This window comes from Neltuma alba, unplaced genomic scaffold (assembly GCF_004799145.2).
Source record: "Neltuma alba isolate B1F8T4 unplaced genomic scaffold, ASM479914v2 tig00011443_pilon, whole genome shotgun sequence".
NCBI lineage: Eukaryota > Viridiplantae > Streptophyta > Magnoliopsida > Fabales > Fabaceae > Neltuma > Neltuma alba.
Genome location: NW_021636125.1, coordinates 71,854 through 95,715, shown reverse-complemented (window position 1 = coordinate 95,715; position 23,862 = coordinate 71,854). Strand labels below are relative to the sequence as shown.

Genomic DNA, 23,862 nt, shown 5'->3' with positions numbered 1-23,862 from the left:
TAATTTATTTACTTTTCTCAAAGTAATTTTCTGTTGAGCAATAAAGAAGTGAGAGAATTTTCTATCTTTTGTATAAATAAAGTAAAACTCATTAGGGTCATGATATATTTTTAGGTTTAAAAAGTATTCATAGAAATATCACAAATCGTTCACTAACAAAACTTTCACATCCGTAGCAGGATTTAAATTTATAATTTTGTGGATCTGGGATAGGCAACTCTTGTTGGCTAAGAACACCCGAGAGTGTGAAAAATCATTTCAAATTCGGTCCAGCGTGTAGGACCACTGTGATCACAAATCTAGCAAACTATAATTTCATGTTTCTTTCATCCTGATTTTAAAAGAAAATATTATGGAGCGCCTTTTTTGAAAATTTCCCTATTTTCTTATAAAACAAAAGTAGCATCCATAATTGAAATTCATAATTAATGGAAATGAAAATATCTCCACACAATGAGAAGTTAAATCAAGGAAATTATTTTCGCCGACAGAATTTAAGAGAACTTCTCATATAATTTTGTCAAGTTATTAATTTCAATACAGACATAATATATAATACCATTGCCATTGCTAAGTACTTTTTGAGGATGCTTTATGTATAAATAGCTTTATATTTATAAGCGTTTTTTGGGCATAGGAACATGCTCTGGCTTATTTAATAATTAAACTTTCGTCAATCAAAGAAGTATAATAAAAAATAAAAACAACAGAAGTAATATGTAAATCACACCCAACAAAACAACCTCAAATTATTTTAGAAAACATATCGCAAAGCATCAAATACGACGTTATATATAACAAAATAAATTAATATCAGGTACTCAAATTTTACACATTTATTTTAAAAGAAAATTCCCTCCTCTTCAATTTATGGTGTGCTTGAATTGAGAATGGGAGAGAGAGAGAGAAAAAAAAAAAGGTAGGGTGAAAGCTGGGAGAGGAAAGGAGTTTTCCTTGCTTAGATGGAAAAGAAAATAGAGGAGAAAGGAAAAGGAAAAAATGGGGTGGAAAAGATGTTACTCCCACAAGGAGAGAGACTTTCACACAAAAAAATCATTACCATTACTGCCCTCCATGGTCATGGTGTAAGACATTTTAATTTATAAGTATCAAGATTAATTTTAATGATATTATTAGTGATATTTTCCTAATATCAATTTCTCAGGTTATTATAATCTTTCATTTTATTCAATTTTTATCATTTTACTTAAATATTGGATAATGTATATTTTATTTTATTTTAAAAATATGCCCTTAATTTTTTTTTTTACCTAGATCAACAATTTTTTTTGCTAAATTATTTAGTTTCTTTGCCAATTGTTCATAATAAGGGCATTTTAATCAAACATTTACTCATTTTTTTGCCTCTCAATTTTCTCTCATTCACTAATGTTTCCATCCTAGTTTTCCCTTCTTTTCATTTTCTTTCTTCTCATTTTCTTTTCTTCAAACTTTTTGGCCCATCCAAGCAGGGAGTTATTGCCCAAGTGTGGATGCACTTAATAAAACGGATAGTGACAACTAACAACTTGGGTTTAAACATGGTTAAATTCTCAGAAAATTTGTTGACACTATGCAGTCTCCATTTCATTATATTTATCCTTTAAATTATTACACATAGATTAATAAATGCAATACATATGTAAAAACAAGATATATTTTACTAAATTTGTCCCTCATTTGGTGCCTCAGAAAATTTCAAAGACAAGACAAGAAAAATCGTCATTAAATGCAAGATTAGAAGCAGTTCTTTTTAACACATGCGCAGGTCATGGCCGCGTAACCATGTTTTCTTTCCCCCGCGTGGGTTCCCTGTTATTTTGATTTTAAAAAAAACGCTTCTAAGTCAGATTAATTCCAGGCCCAAAAAAATTAGTCAGATTAATTGAGACAATCTTAAAATTAGTGCTCCATAGCTGTACTCCATAGCTATTTATTCTAGAAGATGTTTTCTAGCAAAAACTAGAATTAATACTTATCTTTTATTCTTGAAATTTAACTTGATTTGAGGCTCCAAGAAACTCCAAAGAAAATTCGATGGTCTAAAACCACTGATTTTAAATTAGAAAAATCGTTCAAAAAGCACTTGGTAACCCAAATTTTTAATTAGATCATTAAATTTGTTAAATTTCTAATCTGGTCACGTGATCCAAAAAAAGATTTTAAAATTTTATGAAATAACTCTAATTACTACTATTATTCGAAATCAAAAGAGAAAAATTCTAAATTAACATATTTTAAGACGTTACAATTCTGCATTAATAATTTTCTATCTCCACAATATACTTGCCCAAGTATTTTAAAATAAATAAATTTAATTACGCAGTTAACAAGTTTTAATTCTAAACTAATAATTTTATGTCTCCAGAACATTATTATAATAAGTATTTGAATAAAACTTCATGATAATACAACTTTGACAGTTAACATATTTCAATTTAAAATTCTAAATTCATAATTTTTTGTCTCCACTCACAATAGATCTTTAAATAAAATTTTATCACAATATAATCTTAAAATTAATATATTCCATTTTATAGTTAAATCATAACACCCTTGTAATAAGTTTTTAAATAAAATTTTATCACAATACAATCTTAAAAATTAACACATTTTCAATTCTAAATTATAATTTTTCTGTCATGATGAAACTATCAAGATTAAAGAAGGAAAATTTAATATAAAAACTCACTCGCTGTTAACCTTCTTGATCAATTTTTCTCTTATGCAATGTAAGAATAATAGAAAATCAATCTTTCCAAGTTTCTAATGAAAAGTGCATTAGATCTATTTCATAAAATTTTAGAATCCTCCTTTGAGTCATGGGACCTAAATAAGAATTTGACAAATCTCATGAGCCAAACAAAAATTTTGAATTATTTCAATACCTTTTTAATGAATTTTCTCCTTTAAATTTGTGATCAAAATCAAAATAAGTAGTATTAAAAATAGTATTAACCCAAAAAATTACAAGGATACGAGGGGGATAGTAGTGTCCAATTTCCTTAAAGATAAACTGATCCCCATCCATCACCTATTAAACATGTATTTTATCTTCTTTTTTTCGACCCAAAAACACGTATTTTATCGAGTTTAGAGAATGGTCAAGCTTACATCCGTTGATGTGAAAACTTGGTTAACTCGAGTTTGGCAACACACTTTGGGTTTTCGACAACCATGATGTTCTATAATCCATAGGATTAAGACCAAATCAAACTCCTCAAACTGCTCTTTTGAGTATTCAAATGGCACAAAATGTCTGTATAATACGTACACATCGGTATTGGGCATAACCTATCAGTGTCACTGATGTGACGACAGAATCATAAGCACACGAATCAAGCTCTTAATGCTTCTGCAAATTAAGGAAGCAAAAATACAAAGGACCAGATTCTACCAAGATTGCTGTATTACTCTATGTTGATTCTAACGACTCTCTTTGTTCTACCACCGGTGCTCGTTTCATTGCGGGACACGAATCCTCTGGAGCTTCCTCCTTGCTCCAACGATGGGCATGACCAATTTCTCCACATACGGTTTTCTGTAGGCCCATGGCCAGAACCTATATCATCATCAAGAATGGTATTATTTTTCCAGGAAACAGTAACTGAATATAATTCCCAGAAGACTGCTGAATGATGAGATCTTTCGTCTAATGACAAAATCATTATAATTGCTACTTGCTTCCCAGATGTTCACAGGGTATCCATTTTCTTTCTGCAACCTTTACTACTGATTTTTTTTTCCCCCCTCCAAACCAGAAATTTAAATGTTAGCATAGATTCAACTAATGCATTCCAACATTCACATAAGCAGTTGTTGATGGCAAACTGAGAAAATAGAATCTTCAATCTTTAACATTATCCTCAAACATCACTAAATTTCATTTCAGCGTGTTTAACAGGAAACATACATTCACCGTCTCAAAGGAAGACAAGAAAGGAAGCTTACTGTCATTCCACTGCGTACCATGTCCATCTTTCCAGCCAGGAAAATGCCCAGTATTGTTACCTTTCCATCTTTCCTCAAAGCCTGAAAGCTCATCTGAAATATCAAAAGGCACGGAACACAGTCGTTCCATTATTAAGATTTAAAAAAAGAAATCACTACAATTTTGAAGAAAATCATGGACACCGTCTTGCCTTCATTAAGATTGTGCAAAGTCTGCATACTGTCAATCTTGCCATCTGAATTTAGCCTCCTTGTGAATGAATGACCCTACAAACATAGTCCACAAGTTTAATATCTACAAATAATAACAAAATTTACTGTTAGGGTTTTTTTTTTTTGGGGGGGGGGGGGAGGGTTGGGCACAGATTCTCAGGCTTTCCTTCAAGCTCATGTCACGCATAATGTTTTATCGAACTTTTTAAGAAATGAATATAACATTTATGCCGAAACTTACTAGAAGTGTACACTCTAAAATCATAAATAAGTACCTTATCATGGATTCCTCTGGAAATCCTATGTGTTGCCTGACCTGTTGTCTTGTCAGCTTCTTTGCTTTCCTCCAGAACAACCTGACTCGAAAAGATAACACCAAAGACAAAGATAAGTCTTGTTATTTATAACAAGAGAGAAAATTACATAGCTAGAAATAATAAGACTTGACGAAAGTCTCATCTAAAAATATCAAAAAGAAAACATAATAAAGACAATATAAGATTTTGCCAATCCTAAGAAGTTAGTAGCTTAAACTATCTGGTAAAATAGACAAACCTAGAAACAAGCCAAACAAGTTGACAAAAGTTAACAGAGGTTACATACCCCATCAGCTCCTGTTTTTCTGGTTCTCGTAGATGTATAGTATGCTCCATCTACACCTCCGTACGTAACTTTGCTAGTTTGATACGAGAAATTGCCAGTCTTTGGGGGTTCTACCCTGTTATGGTCATTCCTGTGAGTCACCTGCTTGAGCTTCCTCTCTTCTAGACATCAAACAGTACAGTATACAATAAATAAAGCAAAAGAAATAAGCTATGACAAAATCCTTGGTGACAAAAATAAAAACAGAGAAAGTAATTCACCATCAACATCATCATCTGGATGCTCAACAGATGGTTCCATGGTTGATCTAGAATACTTTCTCTCCCCATCTCCATTAAGGTCTCCCTCATCATCAGAATCTAATTCTCTTATAATGACTCCCTTATCTTCGTTCATGTTCTGCATAGTTCTCGGTGCAGAAGAAGTTGGACCAAATATGCTATCAAAGGGACGAGTGAAAAAAGGATCATCAAATGGATCCCTTCCTCCAAAAAGGTTCGACAGCATTGATCTATGTGATCCAAAGCCACCAATATCTCCAAAGCCGTTAAAGGAATTCCTTGATTCAGACATTTTCTCACCACTTTCTCTTCTCCTTTGCATATTTTTGGTCTGGAGTTTTCACAGAGGAAAACAAAAATCCACGGTAAGAAAAGCATATTCACACATGTTTTGCATCAGAAAAGGTCATCTATATGCCTTCGCAGATTCCAGACAACCATAGAAAGACCATTAACACGGAACACCGAGTTGATCGCGTCCAATCCAGTTACATCAATTTAGGACCCCGACGATTTAATAACACATGAAGTAGAATTCAAGGCAGGACGACAAAAGAAATGCTCGTGATTCATTGAAAATTGAACGCCGGAAATTTAGAAGCCAGCGAGATAAATTTGCCGAAGATATTCCCACGAAGTTCGGACGATAGAACGAAGTCTAATAATGCTATAAACGCAATTTCAAATTGTCATAGTTCTCGAGAGATTGCGGTTATTAGCTTGCGAAAGATAAAACGACTTCAGAAATAACAAGAAGAGAAGATCTTACCTCACCCAGAGGGAGAAGAGGAAAGAACCAGAAATAGCTCCGGCCTTCTATTGAAGATAGGGCGGGAGGGATATGCATACATATACGTGCACATATACCCAAGGGATCGATCGGGAAGAGCCGGGACGGAGGTTGACACGTGGACATTTTGACCAGCGACAGGTGGATTTGACTGCCTTTGTAAATGCTAGAAACTTCAGGATTTTGTCAGATAGCCCATGCAGCGTCTGGAATTTTTGTGGAGAAAATTACTGGTTTTTTAAAATTGATTATTGTAGGACATTTTTGGACCGGTTTTGGCTATAACGGATTGGGAGAATAAAAAGAGAACTGAGAATTATTAAATATTAAATTAGGTTTAGTAACAATATTTATTTAGTATTTACAACACTGAATTTACAAATGATAAGAAATTTTTATTGACATTCCTTATTTAGTATTTATATATTTTCAATTTCTTATTTTTATCGTTTTTTTCTAACTGATTTGCTTGTTGACCTTTAAAATTGATTGTTGTTATAATCGGACTAAAAGTTTTTTTATTTTTTATTTCTTAAATAGCGTATTGTTTCTTCTTCTAATCCCTCTTTTAAACAATTGAAAAGAGAATCCAATATTATTCAACCAGTCAGTTTAGAAATATAACTCAATTTAGATTACGCTTTAACAATTATGATATATGTTTTTCTCAACAAATCAACATTCTCAATTTAAAAACAAAAATTATGCTTGTATAAAAAAAGTTGATGTGATATCTATTAAGTAAAAAATATTAAAAAATTATTTGAAATGGTTCAAACATTAGCAAGGCACCGGTGACGAACAGTCAACAGATAATTTTCATCTCTTGTATATAGAGCTTTCAATTAGCTAGGAATTTTTTTTGGTACCTAGGATTTATTAATAATTATCCGTGAGTAGTTAGTTATTATTGAACACGATGACACAATAAAGCTACCCATCCGACCTAATGAGAGAAGAATTATTATTCTTATTGGCATAGCTTCTAATGGCTTGATGACATATGCTAAGAACTAATGATTATCATTCCTATGGTCCCTAGTCCTTAATGTAATATCTAATTAACTCATTTGATTAGATTAAGAATGTTAGTTGCATTAGTTAATACTCCTCCGGACTTTAATATAAGACCCATTTAACTAATTTGATTAGATTAAGGAAATTAGGTAAATTAGTTAATTATAAGAAAAGTGATTCATTTTTCCTAAAACACCATAATCATCTTTCTTAATACCCCATCTCCCTCTTTTACTTGATTATGGTTGAGGGAGTATTCATAGGGGTAATTTAAAGAAAATTGATAAATATGAAAAGGGGTCTTATATTTAGGATCAAAACCAACTCAAGAATTGGGTCCTATATTAAGGATCGGAGGAGCACTACCTCTAGTTATTAATATAAGAACTAGTTAACTAATTTGAGTAGATTAATGAAATTAGTTAAGTTAATCATTTATAATAAATAAATATTGTCTTCCCTAACATACCCATTTGATGATGTAAAACTACATGAAAAAATGATAAATATAAATATATTAAGGTCTTATATTTAGACTAAATTAAATGTCAAACTAGCTCTTATATTAAGGATAGGAGGTAGTGTATTTTTTTTAAGACACCCTAATTATTTTTCTTAATTCTCTCCCTTCCTCTCTCACTTAATATTAATAATTATTTAAAAAATTGTTAGGCCTTGCGTTAAGAACAAGAAGATGAATATCATTTTCAAGCAGAACCACTACTAAAAGAGTGTTTGGATAAAAACTAAACCATAATTTTAGAAGTGATTTTTCTATATTCACAAAGTAAATATATAAAAAAGTTTATTTTGATATGCCAAAAAATGCTTTTGAAGAAATCCAAATACACCCTAAATTTGACAAAAACAGAAGAGTCTTAGGCGGTGGGGGAAACAGTATGACCCAAACTGCAACGCACTTTGCAACTGAAAGCAACATGAAGCAGCTCTGTTAGAACCAATATTAATATTAGCGCATATGCAAAGGACGCATTCCTTCATTTTGCCACTTTCATCAAATTCTCTCACTCCTCTTTTGTGAAGCTCCTCATTTTGTCTACCCCAGTTCTTTCATAGCAACAATGAAAAATTTAAATTTTGGGTGGGTGCTAATATTGGTAGTAGTTTGGATCCAACTCTTACTTACAAATGAGAATTCACGTGGTCATGTTTTTAACCACTACTAATGTTACATTAGAAATTTCAAGCTAGTTTCAGGCTCGGTAGCAATTTGTCACGTTACTACTAATGTTGTAGTGGGTTTGACTAGCATGGGCAAAAGTTTTGGAAATTGTCATTAGATCACTTCCCATAACTAATTTCGTAGCTCGTTTACATACAAGAGTGCACGGACTGGACTAGACCAGAGCTCAAGACTAATTCAAAATCTGGTTTGATTTTTAATTGAGTTGGGTTTGACAGTTCATGGTCTAGTCTAGTTTAATAGTAACCCGAAGTCAGGCTGAACTAGACTTGATTCACTGAATTACCTCGACTGATCGAGATAGCTTAGGATTTTTTTTTTAACTTTTTTTTTTGTGGGAATCAAAATTTCATACTAATAAAAACAACCAAGACAACAAAAAAATCTATATCTATAATCATGTAAAAATCATTCCAAGACAATAATACTCAATCAGAAATTCACAAGAATTTCTAACAATATTACATAATTATGAAAAATAACATTTTAATTTACAATTTTTTTTTGAAAAAAGTAATTTGGATTAGACCAGACTAGTCTAGGTGGTCTAATGACTTGGTCTCAAACCTAGTCCAACCCGTCGAGTAGCCTAGTCCATTGTTATCATATTGTTTATTTGGACTAGATGAATTAGACTAGATTATCTCGGGTTGCATCGAATTGGACCAACTACCAGGTTTTTGCATGTCCCTATCTCTACACATACAGCTGTAATAGTTATAAATGCTACAAATATAACAAAAAATATTAGAAAATGCTTTTTTTCTGGGTAATGATCATACCCATCTGAAACACTAAATTGCACTTCAATATAACATGTTCCTATAATTTACTTATAATAAATCCATGACTGCAACCGTGGTATTCAATTAATCAGACTAACTTTTTCCTATGATGTCACTGTACATAATTTATATGAAGGAGGCGCGAACCTGGTCACTTTATCTAAGAACCAAACAGTATGTCACACTTATGGATTATGTTCCTGCGGAAAGAAAGAAAACAAGGTGACTTTTAACCAAATAACCAGAAAACAAACGATGACATTTGCTTCTCCACCGTTTTACCAAATCTAAACACGTAGGACACAGATTACACACTCCCACTGAATGACACATAGCTCTCTCCCTTCCATGTGCCTCTTTATTCCCTCGCCTGTCTATAAGTCACCGTCATCCATCACTACACTCCTCATCACTACTCTCTCCTTCTCAGAAAAACATTAAATGGCTGCCGCCTCCGCCGTCCTCCTCCTCCTTCTGGTGCTCCTCTCAGCCTCCGCCATCTCCACCGTCTTCTGTCGCCGGGAAATGGAGCTGCTTGGGATGGCTCAGACCCATGTTCTTGAAGCCAGGACTTGGGCTGAGAGTCATCCTCAGGGTGGCGGCGGCATTGCTAGCCCGATGCTGTCATCCAGGGCGGCGTTATTACCGGCGGCGGGTGTGGCGCTCAGGGACTGTGCTAAGCTGTATGAAGAGAGTGAGCAGAGGCTGAATCAGTTGGCATTATTAAAGGAGGGAGATCAGGAGGATGGTTATGAGAGGGAAGACGATGCAGTAACGTGGGTGAGTGGCGTAATGAGTAACCATAGGACATGTTTGGATGGTTTGGAAGAGAAAGGGTACGACGTGGGAACTCAGGGTTTGCATAAAAACTTGACTTTATTGCTTGGAGAGACTCTTCACTTGTTTGCTAAGAACAAGCACAAAGCCAAAGCAAAAGCAAAACCAAAAAGTAAGTAGCTTGTTTTAATAAATGTCGCTCTTTTAACAATATACATATGTTGATCTGTTCTTAATTACTGGCTAGCATATTTTGAAGTTTGTTTAATTTGTTGCATGCGTAAAAGTATATCAACTTTTTGTTTTGTTAAAATATTAATATATATAGGTTACTTTCAATTCTTAAATTGTAATATATGTGTACGCGTATGAGTTTAGAGCCCCCCAAAAAAGGGGGGGAGAGCTTTATCCAGTTGAAGTTTGGCCGAATCGAACTCAGATTGACATTGGTCAAAAGAAAGATATTTATATATATAATTTTCAAAATGTATATAAATTTTTAGAAGATAAGTTTTGTTGTAATTTTGTTAAAAAATGTAAGGTAAAAAGGTGCCTGATTTTTTTTTTAATGTAAAGTGCATTCACCTTAAATTTTAAATAAGATTATAACATATGATGTCACTGAAAAATAACATTAGAAGATGTGAGATGCATCATAAATAAAATTAAGATACTAAATAAAAATAAATTATGTGCAGATCTCGATAAGAAATATTAAAAAAAATATTTGTTATTTAAAACAAATTGAAAGAGAAACTTAAGTACTATCAACATAAGATCATTATCTATAATATAATTTGTTAAATAAAAATAAATTATGCACAAATCTCGATAGGAAATATTAAAAAAATATTCGTTATTTTAAAAAAATTGAAAGAGAAACTTAAGTAATATCAACAAAACGTAAGATCATTATGTATAATATAATTTGTTTTTCACTTCACTTTAATGACATGAATACAAATTTTGACATAATTGAAAAAAGAATTGAATAACAATTCAATTTTTAAAAATAATATAATTTTATTAAACCTTATAAATAATGTTTTTTATTTTTATTTATAAAAATTTTGTTTCATCATAACTTAAAAGCTCATATAAGTTTACTCTAGGTTAATACAATTTTGATCTTTTAAGTTTATCTTTATTTTGGTTTTTTCAAATTTTTTTCATTTAAAATATTAGTCTTTATAACTTAATAAAAACTTAAATCACCAAAATTTATTATTTAAAACTTGATAAGTTAAAACTAAAAGTCATGTAAACTTGATGATTAAAGATTATATGAGCTAACTTATTACTTACTGGCCTGGCTTTAACTTTTTTCTGAAGCTCCAGCTAGTGTAATGCCAAGGATATTATAATTTAATAATTTAGAAATGAATGAGGAATAAAGTCTTGAAAAGCTGAATTGATCTGAACTTAGTTTTTTATATTTTGACATATAAATTTTAATATTTATGTAAGGTTAAATTATGGCAATAAATTTTTAAAAGCGGAATTGTTATCATTAAATTTTTATAGAAAAATCGATAGTCTATATGTGGTTAAATACTCATTAAAAGAACTTTACTGACCTTGACCCTATAATCCATCAGATTAATCGAAAATCAATGACTTCTAGATGATTTGATCATATCAAAGAAGAGAATGCATGCTTTTAAACCCAAAAAAAAAAGATTAATTACAAATTATAAATAATGAAAAATAAATGACTGTGATTGATTTGAGCAAAGATTTTTTTTTTTGGCCAATGATTTGAGCAAAAGATACACGCACACAAACAGATAAATGAAATTAAAATTTTTCAGCTTAAAAGTTTAATATTTAAATTTATTGTTGGCAAAAAAAATTAAAATTTGTTGGCTATACATTTGAAATACGCACATTAATTCCCATGTTGAAGTCAATGAATGAACTATATGTAAAAAGCATTTAATATCCCTTTTATTCCAGCAGAGTCTTAAAGGCACTCATTTGTATGATTATGAGATATATTTTATTTAATTTTATTCAATGTTATGAATATGAATTTGCTTCCGGCAAAAAAAAAAGAAAGAAGAATATGAATTTGCACTTTTGCTTTCTTTTGCTTTTTTTTTTCCCCTTTATCTCAGAATATAAGTTGAGTCTGAAGCCTGCTGCAAATATTCAAATTAAAAATAAAAACATTTGATATACTCATATCAACTCCTAACGTAAAATATCCTCAATTCTTATATTATCCACAAAGCTTTGTAAATTACTTCTCCCATGTTTAAACATATTTTGTAGTGTAAATTATATTATAAAATATGTCTTATTTTAAAGACCCGATGAGTATGGATGCAATAATCTTCGCCTGAGGTTCTTACATTAGTATAGTATTAAAATTTTATAAATTATGGATTGAATTTGGAGCCCTCCATATTTTTTGTAATTTTAACGTATTGCAGCGGTTGAGATATTATTCTGATATTGTTCTTCTGCGTGGAACAACATGATTGTGGGGACGTCTAAACGAAATACAAAATGGAAAATTTAAGATTCTCCCAAGAAAGTAGCCTACATTTTAAGAGTTCAAAACAATTCCACCCTAAATAATTCCAAACTTCGTCTCAATCATTGTATTTCTTTATATGTATACTATATTTTTTTTCCCTATTTATAAGTCATCTAATTGTTAAATTTTTCATATAGATGTATAATTTTCTGTTTCATTTATTATAATGTAGATTTTGCAGTTATGAAATACAGAACTACCTCTAGTCGTTAATTAATTAAGTTAGTTATTCATAATAAATAAGTGTTATCTTTTTTAAAATATTTTTGCTAATCAAAAATCATTTGATGAAACATTTGATATGTACAATTAATATAAGGACTATCTTAAAAAAATGAATAAATATTAGAGATAGAATGAATTGAGGTCTTATATTTAGGATCAAACTGAAAGTCAAGTTAAGTCTTATATTAAGGATCAAAAGTAGTATATATTAAATAGGAATAAAATTAAAAAGTGGTTAAATTTTAGGATAGGGTTAATGAAAATTAAGATTTTTCTTTAGTTTTGGTAAAATATATTGGAAATAACTTATAAATAAAATCATTGTGTATAATTAAAAAAATTGCTGAAATCTACTTTCAATTAAGTGACGATAAAATCCCTCATTTTTGTGAAATTCACTCAAATGTAAATAACAATTTCTTGTCTCTTCCTTTCTTTTTATTTCACATGAATTTATTTTAAACTAAAAATAGCGCGCATGTAATAATTGCAAGAGAAATGAACTATATACTTATTTAAAGTGTTTAAATATTAACTTTATTGGATATAATTAATCTTTTATTGGTATTATTATTGGCATTTTTTACCAGATTAACTTTTTTCTTTTTAATTTGCCGTGTGCAAAAGAAGCACCACGAAAGGAAAACATATCGAAGTCATACGGGGACTATTGGCGTCATGGAATCCGACAGAGTCAAAGGCCCATTTCGCGGTGGCTCAGGATGGTTCCGGCAGCCACACGACGATCGGAGCCGCCATTGAAGCCGTAAGTTCAATGGGTCACAATCGTCCCGAAAGAGTCATTATCCACGTCAAATCAGGAGTCTACAACGAGAAGGTCGAGATCGGATACAAGCTCAAGAACTTGATGCTTGTCGGAGACGGCATCGGTAAGACCATCATCACCGGTGCCAGGAGTGTCCGCCATGGTTCCTCCACCGTCGGCTCCGCCACATTCGGTAACCAAACAAATCACAGCACACCACAACAACCTCCTTCATTCTATCTTTAAGCTTCAGGTTTCAAAATTTCAGATTGAATTATTTGATAATCTCTCGATTTGAACCATTCGCAGATGTATCAGGGGATGGATTCTGGGGAAGGGACATGACGATCGAGAACAGAGCAGGCCCACAGGATCATCAAGCTGTCGCGATGAAGGTGAGCTCAGACCTCTCCGTCTTTTACAGATGCAGCTTCAGAGGCTACCAAGACACACTCTACGTCCATTCCAATCGTCAATTCTACAGAGACTCCATAATTTCCGGCACCGTCGACTTCATATTCGGCGACGCCTCCGTCGTCTTCCAGAACTGCGACATCCTCCTGCAGCAGCCAGCGTCTCACCAGTCCATCTTCATCACAGCACAGGGACGGGACGACCCGAACCAACCCACGGGGATTGTGATCCAAAACTGTAAAGTCAGGCCGGCCTCGGGCTCCGCCGGGGCAAAAAACTACCTGGGAAGGCCATGGAAGAAGTATTCAAGGACGGTGTTCATGAAGAATGATCTGGATGGTTGTATTGATCCTAAAGGGTGGAGTGAGTGGGATGGTGGTTTTGCATTATCGACTCTATATTATGCAGAGTATATGAACAATGGTGCCGGTGCTTCTACTCAGAACAGAGTGAAATGGCCTGGCTTTCACGTGCTGCTCTCTACTTCTGAGGTTATGCCTTTCTCTGTTAACGAGTTTCTAGGCGGAGGTCGGTGGATTCCGGCCACCGGTGTGCCCTTTTCAGCCGGCGTTTGACGTGTGTGGAACTTAAAGACAATGCCGGAGAATTTCCCTAGCTAATAATTTAAGGGGTGTGTGTGTGTCTGTGTGCGTGTGAGATGCAATGTATCTAAAGTTGTGAGTTGTGACTCTAGAATGAACAATATTAGTGTGTCGTGTATTTGTGTACTTTTGTGTGATTAAGGTAAGAATCTTGGATTAGTAATGTGACAAGGGCATAATACATAACTGATCCGCATCTAATTATTAATTCCATATAGAGACATAAAAGAATTATAAAACGGTTGAATAAAATAATGCAATGAATTTTCCTTCTCCTTAAGATTAAAAGATTTAATGGGAAAAAGATTATACTTATCGTACGGGATGTGCTTGGGCTTATGTTACATAGCGTGCAAGGATGTTTTGTTACTCTTCTCATCGGAAAAAAGATGTTTTATTACTCTTTTTGGACATGGATTTACATTCTCATGTTTTTTTTTTTTTTAAATGAGGTCTAAAAAGTCAATTTTACTAGCATTGATTAAAACAAGTCCTTGAGTTTCTGACATAATGTGGCTTTTCTCACAAAAAAAAAAAAAACTTTGCTCTCTTGTCAATCCAAACATTCCTTTTTGCCCTTTAACCAACTTTTTTTGGGGTGAAGTGCAATTTGGGCTTTCAATGCTATAACAAACATGCTCGTTAGCCTTGTATGAAATGCATTGATTAAGGCAAAACGCACATTTTATCATTCAACAATTCAATTGGTGTTACCAAACAGAGTTTGTTTGCTGGAAAAAAAACAAAAACAGAATTTGTGTTTAGTTAAAAAAACTAATTTTTAATAACATAATAAACTAAAGTTCGAATCTCTTTAAGAGAAGTGATTACAATTAATATTTGACAATATTTCAAATATATTGGCCTCCTATAAAAAGATAATTTTGTATAAAAAAAAAATTAATGGGTGCTAAGGGCCAGATTCCAAATTCAATGAATACATTGAAAATTATCCACTATTTAATCAAATATAATTACTCTAACTAATTAATGAGAATTGAGTCTAACTAAAAAAATTAGTCTCTCACAACAAAACTAATTAAAATTTGAATTATTAAGAGATGTATTCACATTTGTTTAAACAGGAAGATACTTATGCTTATAAAAAATTATTCCTCCAAAAACAATTTTTGACTTTATATACTTTAAAATTATTTTTAAAATCGTAATTTGATTTCCAATGACCAAAAATTCACACCAAAACCACAATTTGATTTCAAGTGAAAAATTCACACCAGCATAATCCCGCGCCAGGTAGGGGTCGAACCTACGACCTTCTGCTTAGGAAACAGACGCTCTATCCACTGAGCTACAGGCGCCAACGATGCCCGGTGTGGGGTTAATTTTATAATTATCTTTTCCAGCTTCTTTTTCCTTCCCCTCCTTCTTGTTTTATTCTCCCATTGTTTTTCTGACCAGCGGTTTATTCTCTATTCACTCAACCGGATTAGTCCACTTTTGAACAGAGGAATTAATTCGTCTAACTGCAAATAAGTTTTCCTATTTTCGTCTACCCTTGTACCCTTCTGCAGCCCTAGCCTTCCCTGATTGAATTCGTTGTGAATAAATCTTGGGACTTAATGGCTACTGTCGCTGAGACTACCCTTTCATGTGCAAACTGTGGCAAGCCTGCTCATCTTCAGTAAGTGTTCTTTTCTGTTGCTGCTGAGCTTATTCATTTTCTGACCCTACTCTTTCTGCCTTTTGCCTCTTCTTCTTGTTTTATATGGGATTGTGAGATGAGTTCTGCCTGTTAGAGAATGGATTGTATGTCAAAACGAGTTTTAGAATACGACGGGCAAGTCTTGAGATGCGATTGAATGGCTTCTTGAAAGCCCCCAGCAGAATTATTTTAATGCTGTATCTGATAGCATGTGTGCTTGGGACCTAACTTAGGATTTTCCATGGACTTCTGATGCCCAATTAGTAATATCAAGTACTTCTAGGAGAAATTAAGTCCAGCCATCTTTTAGTCAACTCCCATCGATAGGTTGCTATGCTTTGTTGCCTTGGTAGCTTGGGTAGTGAAGGATGAAAGGTTGCTTTTAATCTTCATGCAAATTGGTTCTTGTTGCTTACATCATATGCGACACGGGGCTCTTGCTTTTCTGATTGGGTGGTGGCCCTCTAAGTTAATAAAAGGTGGTGATGTTTTTTTGTTTGGGGAGGGGATGTTAAAGGAACTCTCTTCTGTACAATAAATTTTATCAGCGAAAATCTATGGCCTTTTGTATATAAAATCGACCAATTTTGTAATCTGGATCAATTTCTTTTGAAGGTCTATGAGCTCATAGCTCATTTCTGGGTGCGCTTATTTCTTTTTCTTGGTTTCTACTATCAAAAAGCCAGAAGCAAATTTCCATAAAGAGTAGATATTTATATAAGCATGTTTAACCTTTTCACCGAAGAAAAAATGTTTAACCAATCCTCTCTTTTGCTGTGTTCAGGTGTCCAAAATGCGTGGAATTGAAGCTGCCACGCGAAGGTGCTGCTTTCTGGTTTGTAATCATTTACCGCTTCATCAGCTTTTGCGAGTGCTTTAGATTCCATAGAAGTTGTGTGGATAATGGGAAGTGAAGCATCCGCTAAAAAAACTTCTATAGCGACAATTCTCTTGTAGAAATTTTTTATACAAGTTGTGGGAAAGTTCTTTGCTTCTCCAATTAGCTGATACATTTACATAATTGCTGAGCTCTACAGTGAAAATTTAAGAGTTGATGAGTCTCAATGATTGTTGCAGAATGTTGTTAATCTCTTTAATCTACTAATGTGGACCTTAGAGGTTTACACGTGGTGAGGGTTCCTCAATATGAAGAGATGAACTTTGAAATTTTGGTCTGGTTGCACTTCTTAAGTTGTTTTTAGTGGAAGGAAGAATAAGTTCTGATGGATCTTATGTAATATCCATGGAAAAATGTGTTAGTAATTATAGGCTTGCAGTTTGCTGGGCAAACTGTAAAAGGTGGGGATGGCCAATAATAGCCACTTATTACATGCTTGTGAGAGTTTACATGCAAACAAGTTTCATAATTCTACTTATCTTCTCAATTTGAATATCCTTTATTTTGGAGCCAATTTTAAAACTTCTTGACAGTACGCAGGATTGTTTCAAATCTTCATGGAGTTCACACAAATCAGTGCACTTGAAGGCAAAGCTAACTTCTCGTGGGACTGGCAATCCACAGCAGCAAAATTCAGATTCACATGGTGAAGAGTGGTTATATTGCTTGAGGAAAGGGCAAGCTCGAATTCCAAAGATGCCTCACTTTGATTGGACGGGGTAATGTCACTTGGACTTTGTTTCTGCATTCTAGAAATCTTACATCATGTTTAATCATCATAGAAGATCATATTCAAAATTAGTAACAATATAATACTGTTTCTGAACTTCAGATTCTCCTGTTTTTCTCTTCTCTTATCCTTCCTTTAATCCATGCATTTGATTAGTTTAAGCATCCTATGTTTGTAACAAGAAATTATCAACTGTTTCCCATCATTTATTTGCTGCATATGTTTATAATTTTTGGTCAAACATCTTCATTTGTTGACAATTGGAAACTAAGTCTAATTGCTGCTTTGATAAGGATGCTGAGGCCATATCCCATATCTCCTAAACGAACTGTACCAGCTCATATTGATAAACCTGATTGGGCTGATGATGTAAGTTATTTTTGATTATTCCTTATATCTAGATTTAACTTAATAATTGGAGGTCATCTTCTGATGACTTAGCTCAGGCTTAGTAGTTTGTAAATGTTTTTTATCATCTGCTTGTAGGGAATACCCAAAGTTGAGCCTAAAAGTGATCTGCAGCATGTTGTTGAGGTGAATATTTGTAAAATGCATTTGTTGGCAATATTATGTTGGAGTATGCTATCGGTATTTTTTTTAGATTGACATCCTGAATGTGTTATTGATTTGCAGATCAAAACTCCAAATCAAATTCAGAGGATGAGAGAAGCATGCCGAGTATGTGACTTTATTCCCCTTTTGCCTATATATTTAAAGTGGTTATATTTATTAATAGAGCTTAACTTTTGTTGATGGCTTCCTAAACCATGATGGGAATTTTAAATATAATTGCGCTCTATTTTTAAGTGTATGTCTTTGACTGAAGGAGCCATAATTTCTAGATTGCAAGGGAAGTTTTAGATGCAGCTGCTCGGGCAATTCAGCCAGGTGTAACCACTGATGAAGTTGATAGAGTTGTCCATGAGGCGACTGTAGCTGCAGGTATTGATTTAGTGAGTGCGTTATATTGTTTGGAATATCTGAGAAATCCTGTAACTCTACTGGGAGCATATAACTACAACTATTGTCAGTGTCATCGTGGAACATGCATGCCTTTGTTTTACTTTGTATATCCTGATCTAAAGCTATTTCATCCAAACTCTTAAAATTGCTTTGTTTTTGGATGCCCTATAAAAAAGTAGCATGTTGATTTGATTATTTTGTAAGTCATGATGTGTTTAAATTACCTGAGGCACACACTATTTTATCAAACTAGATTGTGGGCCTAGGTTTTATATGGAGTTTGGGGTGAGCTGCTATGTTCATAGCTTATGAATAATGCAGCTTCTTATAGGTTTTATATTGTGTGTCATATTCTTTATAGGTTCTATCTTCTATTTGGAGCCATTGCATCATTTCCCTTGGCTTGTTAGATTCTGGCCAATGCTACTTCATTTTCTTGAGCTGATTAGCTTTTCGCTCTCTCTTTTTCATCAAGCACTCTGTTGTTGGGTGTGTTTTTGCTTGTTATTTGGTTTGGCATATACTGGATGAATATAACATAGACATTGAGTCTTCATTCAATATTAAATCGTTGAGGCCACTTCGCTTATATCATGTGAAAGTCGGGAAAATAGGTTATAATAAACCATTTGATTGTAGAATCAAGTTTTGGATATTGCAATTCTGATTAAAGAGCATATGATCTTGCGGTCCCACCCTTGAACTTCAATTTTGATCCTACACAAGATCAAAATTTGCCAAAATTTGCCAAGATTGGTATCCATATTGTAGGTTTGCATAATCTTGTGTGATCCTGATGCTTATTTATTTATCTTCAAACTTCAGAGCAAGCATTTCGGCAACCCAGAATGGTTTGTTCTGGTTGAGGGTTTTATTCTGATCAATACCTGGCATTTGTTGTAATTGAATGTGTTTTTTGTCACTGCAGGAGGATATCCATCTCCTCTGAATTACCATTTCTTCCCAAAGTCTTGCTGCACGTAGGTACTTGCCCTCTGTATTTGTTTCATTTTCTCATCTTCTTCATATTTATTAACATAGCGTACCACTCTTAACAGGTCAGTGAATGAAGTGATCTGCCATGGAATTCCTGATGCAAGGTAGATTGTTCTATGCTTTTGCTGAAGAAATTCCTTTTAGGGGTTACATTTTTTCCATCCTTTCCTTAGCCTAATTATGCAGCCTTTTCCTCTACTATGAAACGTTACTTGCTCTTTCCTGAAATGAAAAGATACCTTACAACTAAACCCATTTTGACTAAAATACTCCAAAGTCTGCATGATAAACATTTTTTCTAAAATTTAGTGAAAATTGAAATTGAGTAAAATGTAAATAGAACATATTCATAAGATCTTTTTTTGACAGAAACTTAACAGATTAATAGGCAATAATTCATAAAACACAATCTAAATACATTCATTAAATATAGAATTAATTACATAAACTTGGCTGTGAATGTGATAAAATTTTTAAGAAATATATTTTTTTTTAGTGTTATACTTTTTAACCCAAAAAATCTCTATTATCCTTGGTGGTTTTGTGGTCAAAATGGCTTCAACACTAGCTTATTGTTTTGTTTTAGATGAGATGCATTTTCATGAGAGTGGGTTTGCGTAATTAATAGCCTGAGTTTCCCTTATCTTTTGACGTAGTCCTTTTCTAGATAACTATGCATTTATCAGTGGTAGCTTGATAGCTGCTTCAAGTAAATAAATATATCAACTTGAGAACTTCACCTAATACATGCCTACACTACAGGAAGCTTGAGGATGGTGATATTGTAAATGTTGATGTCACTGTGTACCATAATGGTGTTCATGGTGAGTTTACTAGCGTCCATTTGTGACGCTATTTCAACTTTCAGCTTAAAGATTTCATGATTGGTTAATCTTTGAGTTGTTGTGCAGCTGATCTCAATGAAACGTACTTTGTGGGAAATGTTGATGAAGAATCTCGCCGGCTGGTCCAGTGCACATACGAGTGCCTGGATAAAGCAATATCAATTGGTATTTGTTTATTGAATTTTAACTCTCAACTCTCTCTCTCTCTCTCTGATTAGACTCTAAATACTACCTTCAGTTCTAAATATAAAACATAGTTGATTAATTTGTAGAAATTAAGGAAGTTACTTAATTACTTTAGACTATTTATATTTATTGTTTTTCTCCAAACTAATTTGCCTCACGTCTAAATTGATATATAATCTAATGATCCATGTAAGAACGTATGTTATGATTAAGTAATTTAGCAACTTTTTTAATCTCCTGAAATTAGTTAATTGAGTCTTATATTAAGGACCGGAGATAGTATTAAAGTTATAGACTTTGGTAAACTTGGATATTCCCTGTCCTCTGCCTTTTCCGGGATAGTTTATGAAGGAACTGTTGAGAGTGAAGACTTGGTTCTCATTGTTAGGGATGGAGGGGATTTGCATAAAGGGATAGTCGTTGATATTAAACTGTCATTGGAAAATTTAACTTTGTTAATGAACCTTTACCTTTCCAAATTGACACGTGCAATTACAATGAACCTTTACCTTTCCAAATTGACATGTGCAATTATAATGTAGGTGGGATTAGTGTTTTCTTTAGAGTGCTTGAATGTTTAAAAATATTCTAATTTATTACTAGTTTAGTTGCATGTTACGTTTCAATTTTTGAACTGCTTGAGTGCTCTTATGCATGCTGCCTTAGTAAGGCTATGTTCTTTAAGTATGCAGCTGACACTCATGAGTTATAGGTGTTGGCACTATGTGCGTATGTGTGTTTATACTTGGCATTGTACAGATCGAATGCCAGATCTTGTATTTCATATAGAAAATCTTTAGGATGCTCCATCCATTTGGTGTCGTTTAAAACTAGTCTGATAACCATACATTTCAAGCATCATTTGGAAAAGTTAGTGATAACCATAATTATGTACATTTCACTATGTTTAATTGGCCAGGAGTCATGGGAAAAGCACTGTTTATGCTTAGTCTTGTAAGCATTGATTGTCGTTTAAGAAGTTCAATTATATTTTCCTAATTCTTCTCCCATCAACTTCAGTGAAACCCGGGGTGAGATTTCGTGAGATTGGTGAAGTTATTAATCGTCATGCTTCAATGTCCGGTTTCTCTGTGGTAATGCACAAAATTTTGTGACAACTTGATGCATTTGATTATCTTTGCTTGATTGGCTGACGGCTATTAACTCTGTTCCTTACTCTTGCTTCCCTCTCCCTCTTAAATAGGTAAAATCATATTGTGGTCATGGGATTGGAGAGCTCTTCCACTGTGCACCAAATATTCCCCATTATGGAAGTATCCTTGACTGATAGTATGCAGGGATGTGGAAAACATATATTGAAAAAATGTGTTCTGCATCTTCTGATATATATATATTCCTCTCAAAAAGTTACATCAAAATACAAAAAATATGATCTGCAAGATATAGTATAATTAGTCCAAAAGATGTTAAATCTTCTAACTAACATCCTTGTATCCTTATTTCTCCCTACTAACAAGTGTTTCCATTTAACTTTCATGTCATTTATAGTTCTTTGAAAAATTTGAGCACCATCTCGAAGTTCCTGTGGGAAGACCAAAGCATTCTTGGCCTGACAAATGACATAGATCACAGCATAGAATGTAGCCACCCTTAGTTTATATATCAACCTACGATTTTACCTAGTTTGTACTAAAATATGCTGCCACATAGATAGTCTATTGAAGCCAATATCAAAATCACCACAACCCATCAACTTTTTAAAAACATCAGCAGAGATAGAAGACCCAAAGAATAAACGGTCCAGTGCTTATGGGTGATCTTGACAAAACTTGCAAATATCATCTTGCAAAAGATTTGATTGCCAATCTGCCATGAAAAAGTAGCCAATCAATAACTGATTGTTTAGGTAATGTGTAGCCACTCCAAACCATAGAATACCAAGGGCCTCAAGGTAGGTAGGATGAAATATACAATAGGATTCGTTAAGTATTTTATCAAAAGGGACCACTTGACGGGTAGAGAATAATATTTTCAAAGGGAAAGTTATCTCTCTCTAAATTTATGCTAGCTAGACAATTCTTGAAAGTTTTCCTCATCACTTGTCAGTCTCTTTAAACTTACCTCTTTGCTATATTCTTTGGGCATCAAACTCCTTTTTTGGTTTCTTCTAGCTGGCACGTGAGTATCTTTGGCTTCTAATAACAATCTTGGTATTTTTTTCCATTTGCTAAACTTTGCTTATTTGGAAGATTAATCTTGCTTTGTGAAGTCGAAAATTTGTTTACCTCTTTCAAATTAGGTTTGACGTATGACCCTAAATGTTGCTTTTTGTGAAAAGCTTTTAATCTATTTTCTTAAACTTACCACACAACATTCTGTCAAAGATCATCAGCCATGATCACAGGAAGCAAACAGGGTGGCGAACTTGTACACCTTAACAGTTTGCAGAAAATAAAGCAGTTGGTGTGATGAAGGCTGGGCAGACCTTCACAATTGAACCAATGATTAATGCAGGTATTGGTTTTGCTCATTGTTTCAATGTTTAATTTCCCCCAAGTATTCCCTTTTTCCGAACTGTTGACAAAAATTTCTTAATAGGTGTTTGGCGGGATAGAATGTGGCCTGATGGATGGACTGCTGTTACTGCGGATGGCAAACGCAGTGCTCAATTTGAACATACACTTCTGGTGAGTTCAAATTCATGAGTCTACAAACTACGTGTATATATTTTCTGAGTTCTAATATGATCTGTAGGGATCATAATGTTTGATACCTTTTTCCTGGTTTAGGTGACGGAGACAGGTGTTGAGGTTCTAACGGCTAGACTGCCAACTTCACCCAATGTTTTTGATTGGCTAAAATCGTAAAGGGGCGTGCTATTTCAAGTTCCAACACTGCCCTTTTCGTTTGGGTTTTAAGGTCACATAAGCTACAAGCATTGCATTGCAGGCTCTACAGTTACAAGGTTTCAACGTTGATGGTTTACATAGTTGTCTGTTTGTTGTCTTAATTTTTTTTTTAAAATGAAAATTAGATGATGAATAATCTATTTTTTTCATTAAAGTGAATTATGCCATATTCTCGTTATAAATATCTAGCGGCTTATGTCGTTATCGTCATTGCTGCCGCTGCTTTTGTGTAGTATCCATCTTAAATCTAGAAGTTTAACTAACATACCAAGAAATAGGAGGAAAATGATTTTTGCCAAGTTGATATAAACTTCCCTGATAAAACTTGTCCTCAACTAATAGAATACATCTTCTTAAGCCTGTTCAATTTTTTGGCCCAAAAAAAAGCCTGCTCTATGCCCATTTAAGTCTATCAGATGACGACGGACGATATGAATCATCCTATTTTGTTCTCTTTTTTTTTTTTGGCCAACTTTTTCCCCATTTTCTTACCCCATTTTGTTTTGCATCTCAGACAAATTAAATTGAAATATATTTATAC

At 33.5% G+C, this 23,862-nt stretch overlaps 3 protein-coding genes and 1 non-coding gene across 8 annotated transcripts; 2 read left to right on the top strand and 2 right to left on the bottom strand.

Annotated features, from left to right (window-relative positions):
- Positions 1–3,197: 3,197 nt before the first annotated feature.
- LOC114713673 (myeloid leukemia factor 1) lies at positions 3,198–5,849 on the bottom strand. Of its 5 annotated transcripts, none has more exons than XM_028898344.1 (7): positions 5,818–5,849; positions 5,028–5,379; positions 4,768–4,925; positions 4,440–4,520; positions 4,143–4,218; positions 3,952–4,044; positions 3,198–3,562 (listed from the first exon to the last, which is right to left on the bottom strand). In XM_028898344.1, exons 2-7 carry the CDS (start codon positions 5,368–5,370, stop codon positions 3,411–3,413), a joined length of 903 nt encoding a protein of 300 aa, XP_028754177.1. In that variant the 5' UTR covers positions 5,371–5,379; positions 5,818–5,849; the 3' UTR covers positions 3,198–3,410. The 5 variants fall into 5 exon arrangements, with proteins under 5 accessions (XP_028754177.1, XP_028754174.1, XP_028754178.1 ...); XM_028898341.1 differs by having other exon boundaries at positions 4,768–4,928; positions 5,818–5,845; XM_028898345.1 differs by lacking the exon at positions 5,818–5,849 and having other exon boundaries at positions 4,768–4,921; positions 5,024–5,674.
- Positions 5,850–9,285: 3,436 nt separating this feature from the next.
- Positions 9,286–14,148, top strand: LOC114713649 (pectinesterase). The gene is made up of 3 exons (XM_028898316.1): positions 9,286–9,797; positions 13,016–13,347; positions 13,464–14,148. The coding sequence occupies exons 1-3, from the start codon at positions 9,286–9,288 to the stop codon at positions 14,141–14,143; spliced, it is 1,524 nt and encodes a 507-aa protein (XP_028754149.1). The 3' UTR covers positions 14,144–14,148.
- Positions 14,149–15,416: 1,268 nt separating this feature from the next.
- Positions 15,417–15,489, bottom strand: TRNAR-CCU (transfer RNA arginine (anticodon CCU)). Its single transcript has one exon. It is a non-coding gene; the product is annotated as a tRNA-Arg (tRNA).
- Positions 15,490–15,636: 147 nt separating this feature from the next.
- On the top strand, positions 15,637–23,620 carry LOC114713674 (methionine aminopeptidase 1A). The gene is made up of 16 exons (XM_028898347.1): positions 15,637–15,812; positions 16,618–16,668; positions 17,265–17,450; positions 17,755–17,830; positions 17,948–17,995; positions 18,095–18,139; positions 18,304–18,403; positions 19,353–19,404; positions 19,483–19,524; positions 20,183–20,244; positions 20,332–20,430; positions 21,472–21,545; positions 21,656–21,725; positions 22,861–22,926; positions 23,011–23,099; positions 23,202–23,620. Exons 1-16 carry the CDS (start codon positions 15,751–15,753, stop codon positions 23,277–23,279), a joined length of 1,200 nt encoding a protein of 399 aa, XP_028754180.1. The 5' UTR covers positions 15,637–15,750; the 3' UTR covers positions 23,280–23,620.
- The last annotated feature ends 242 nt before the right edge of the window (positions 23,621–23,862 follow it).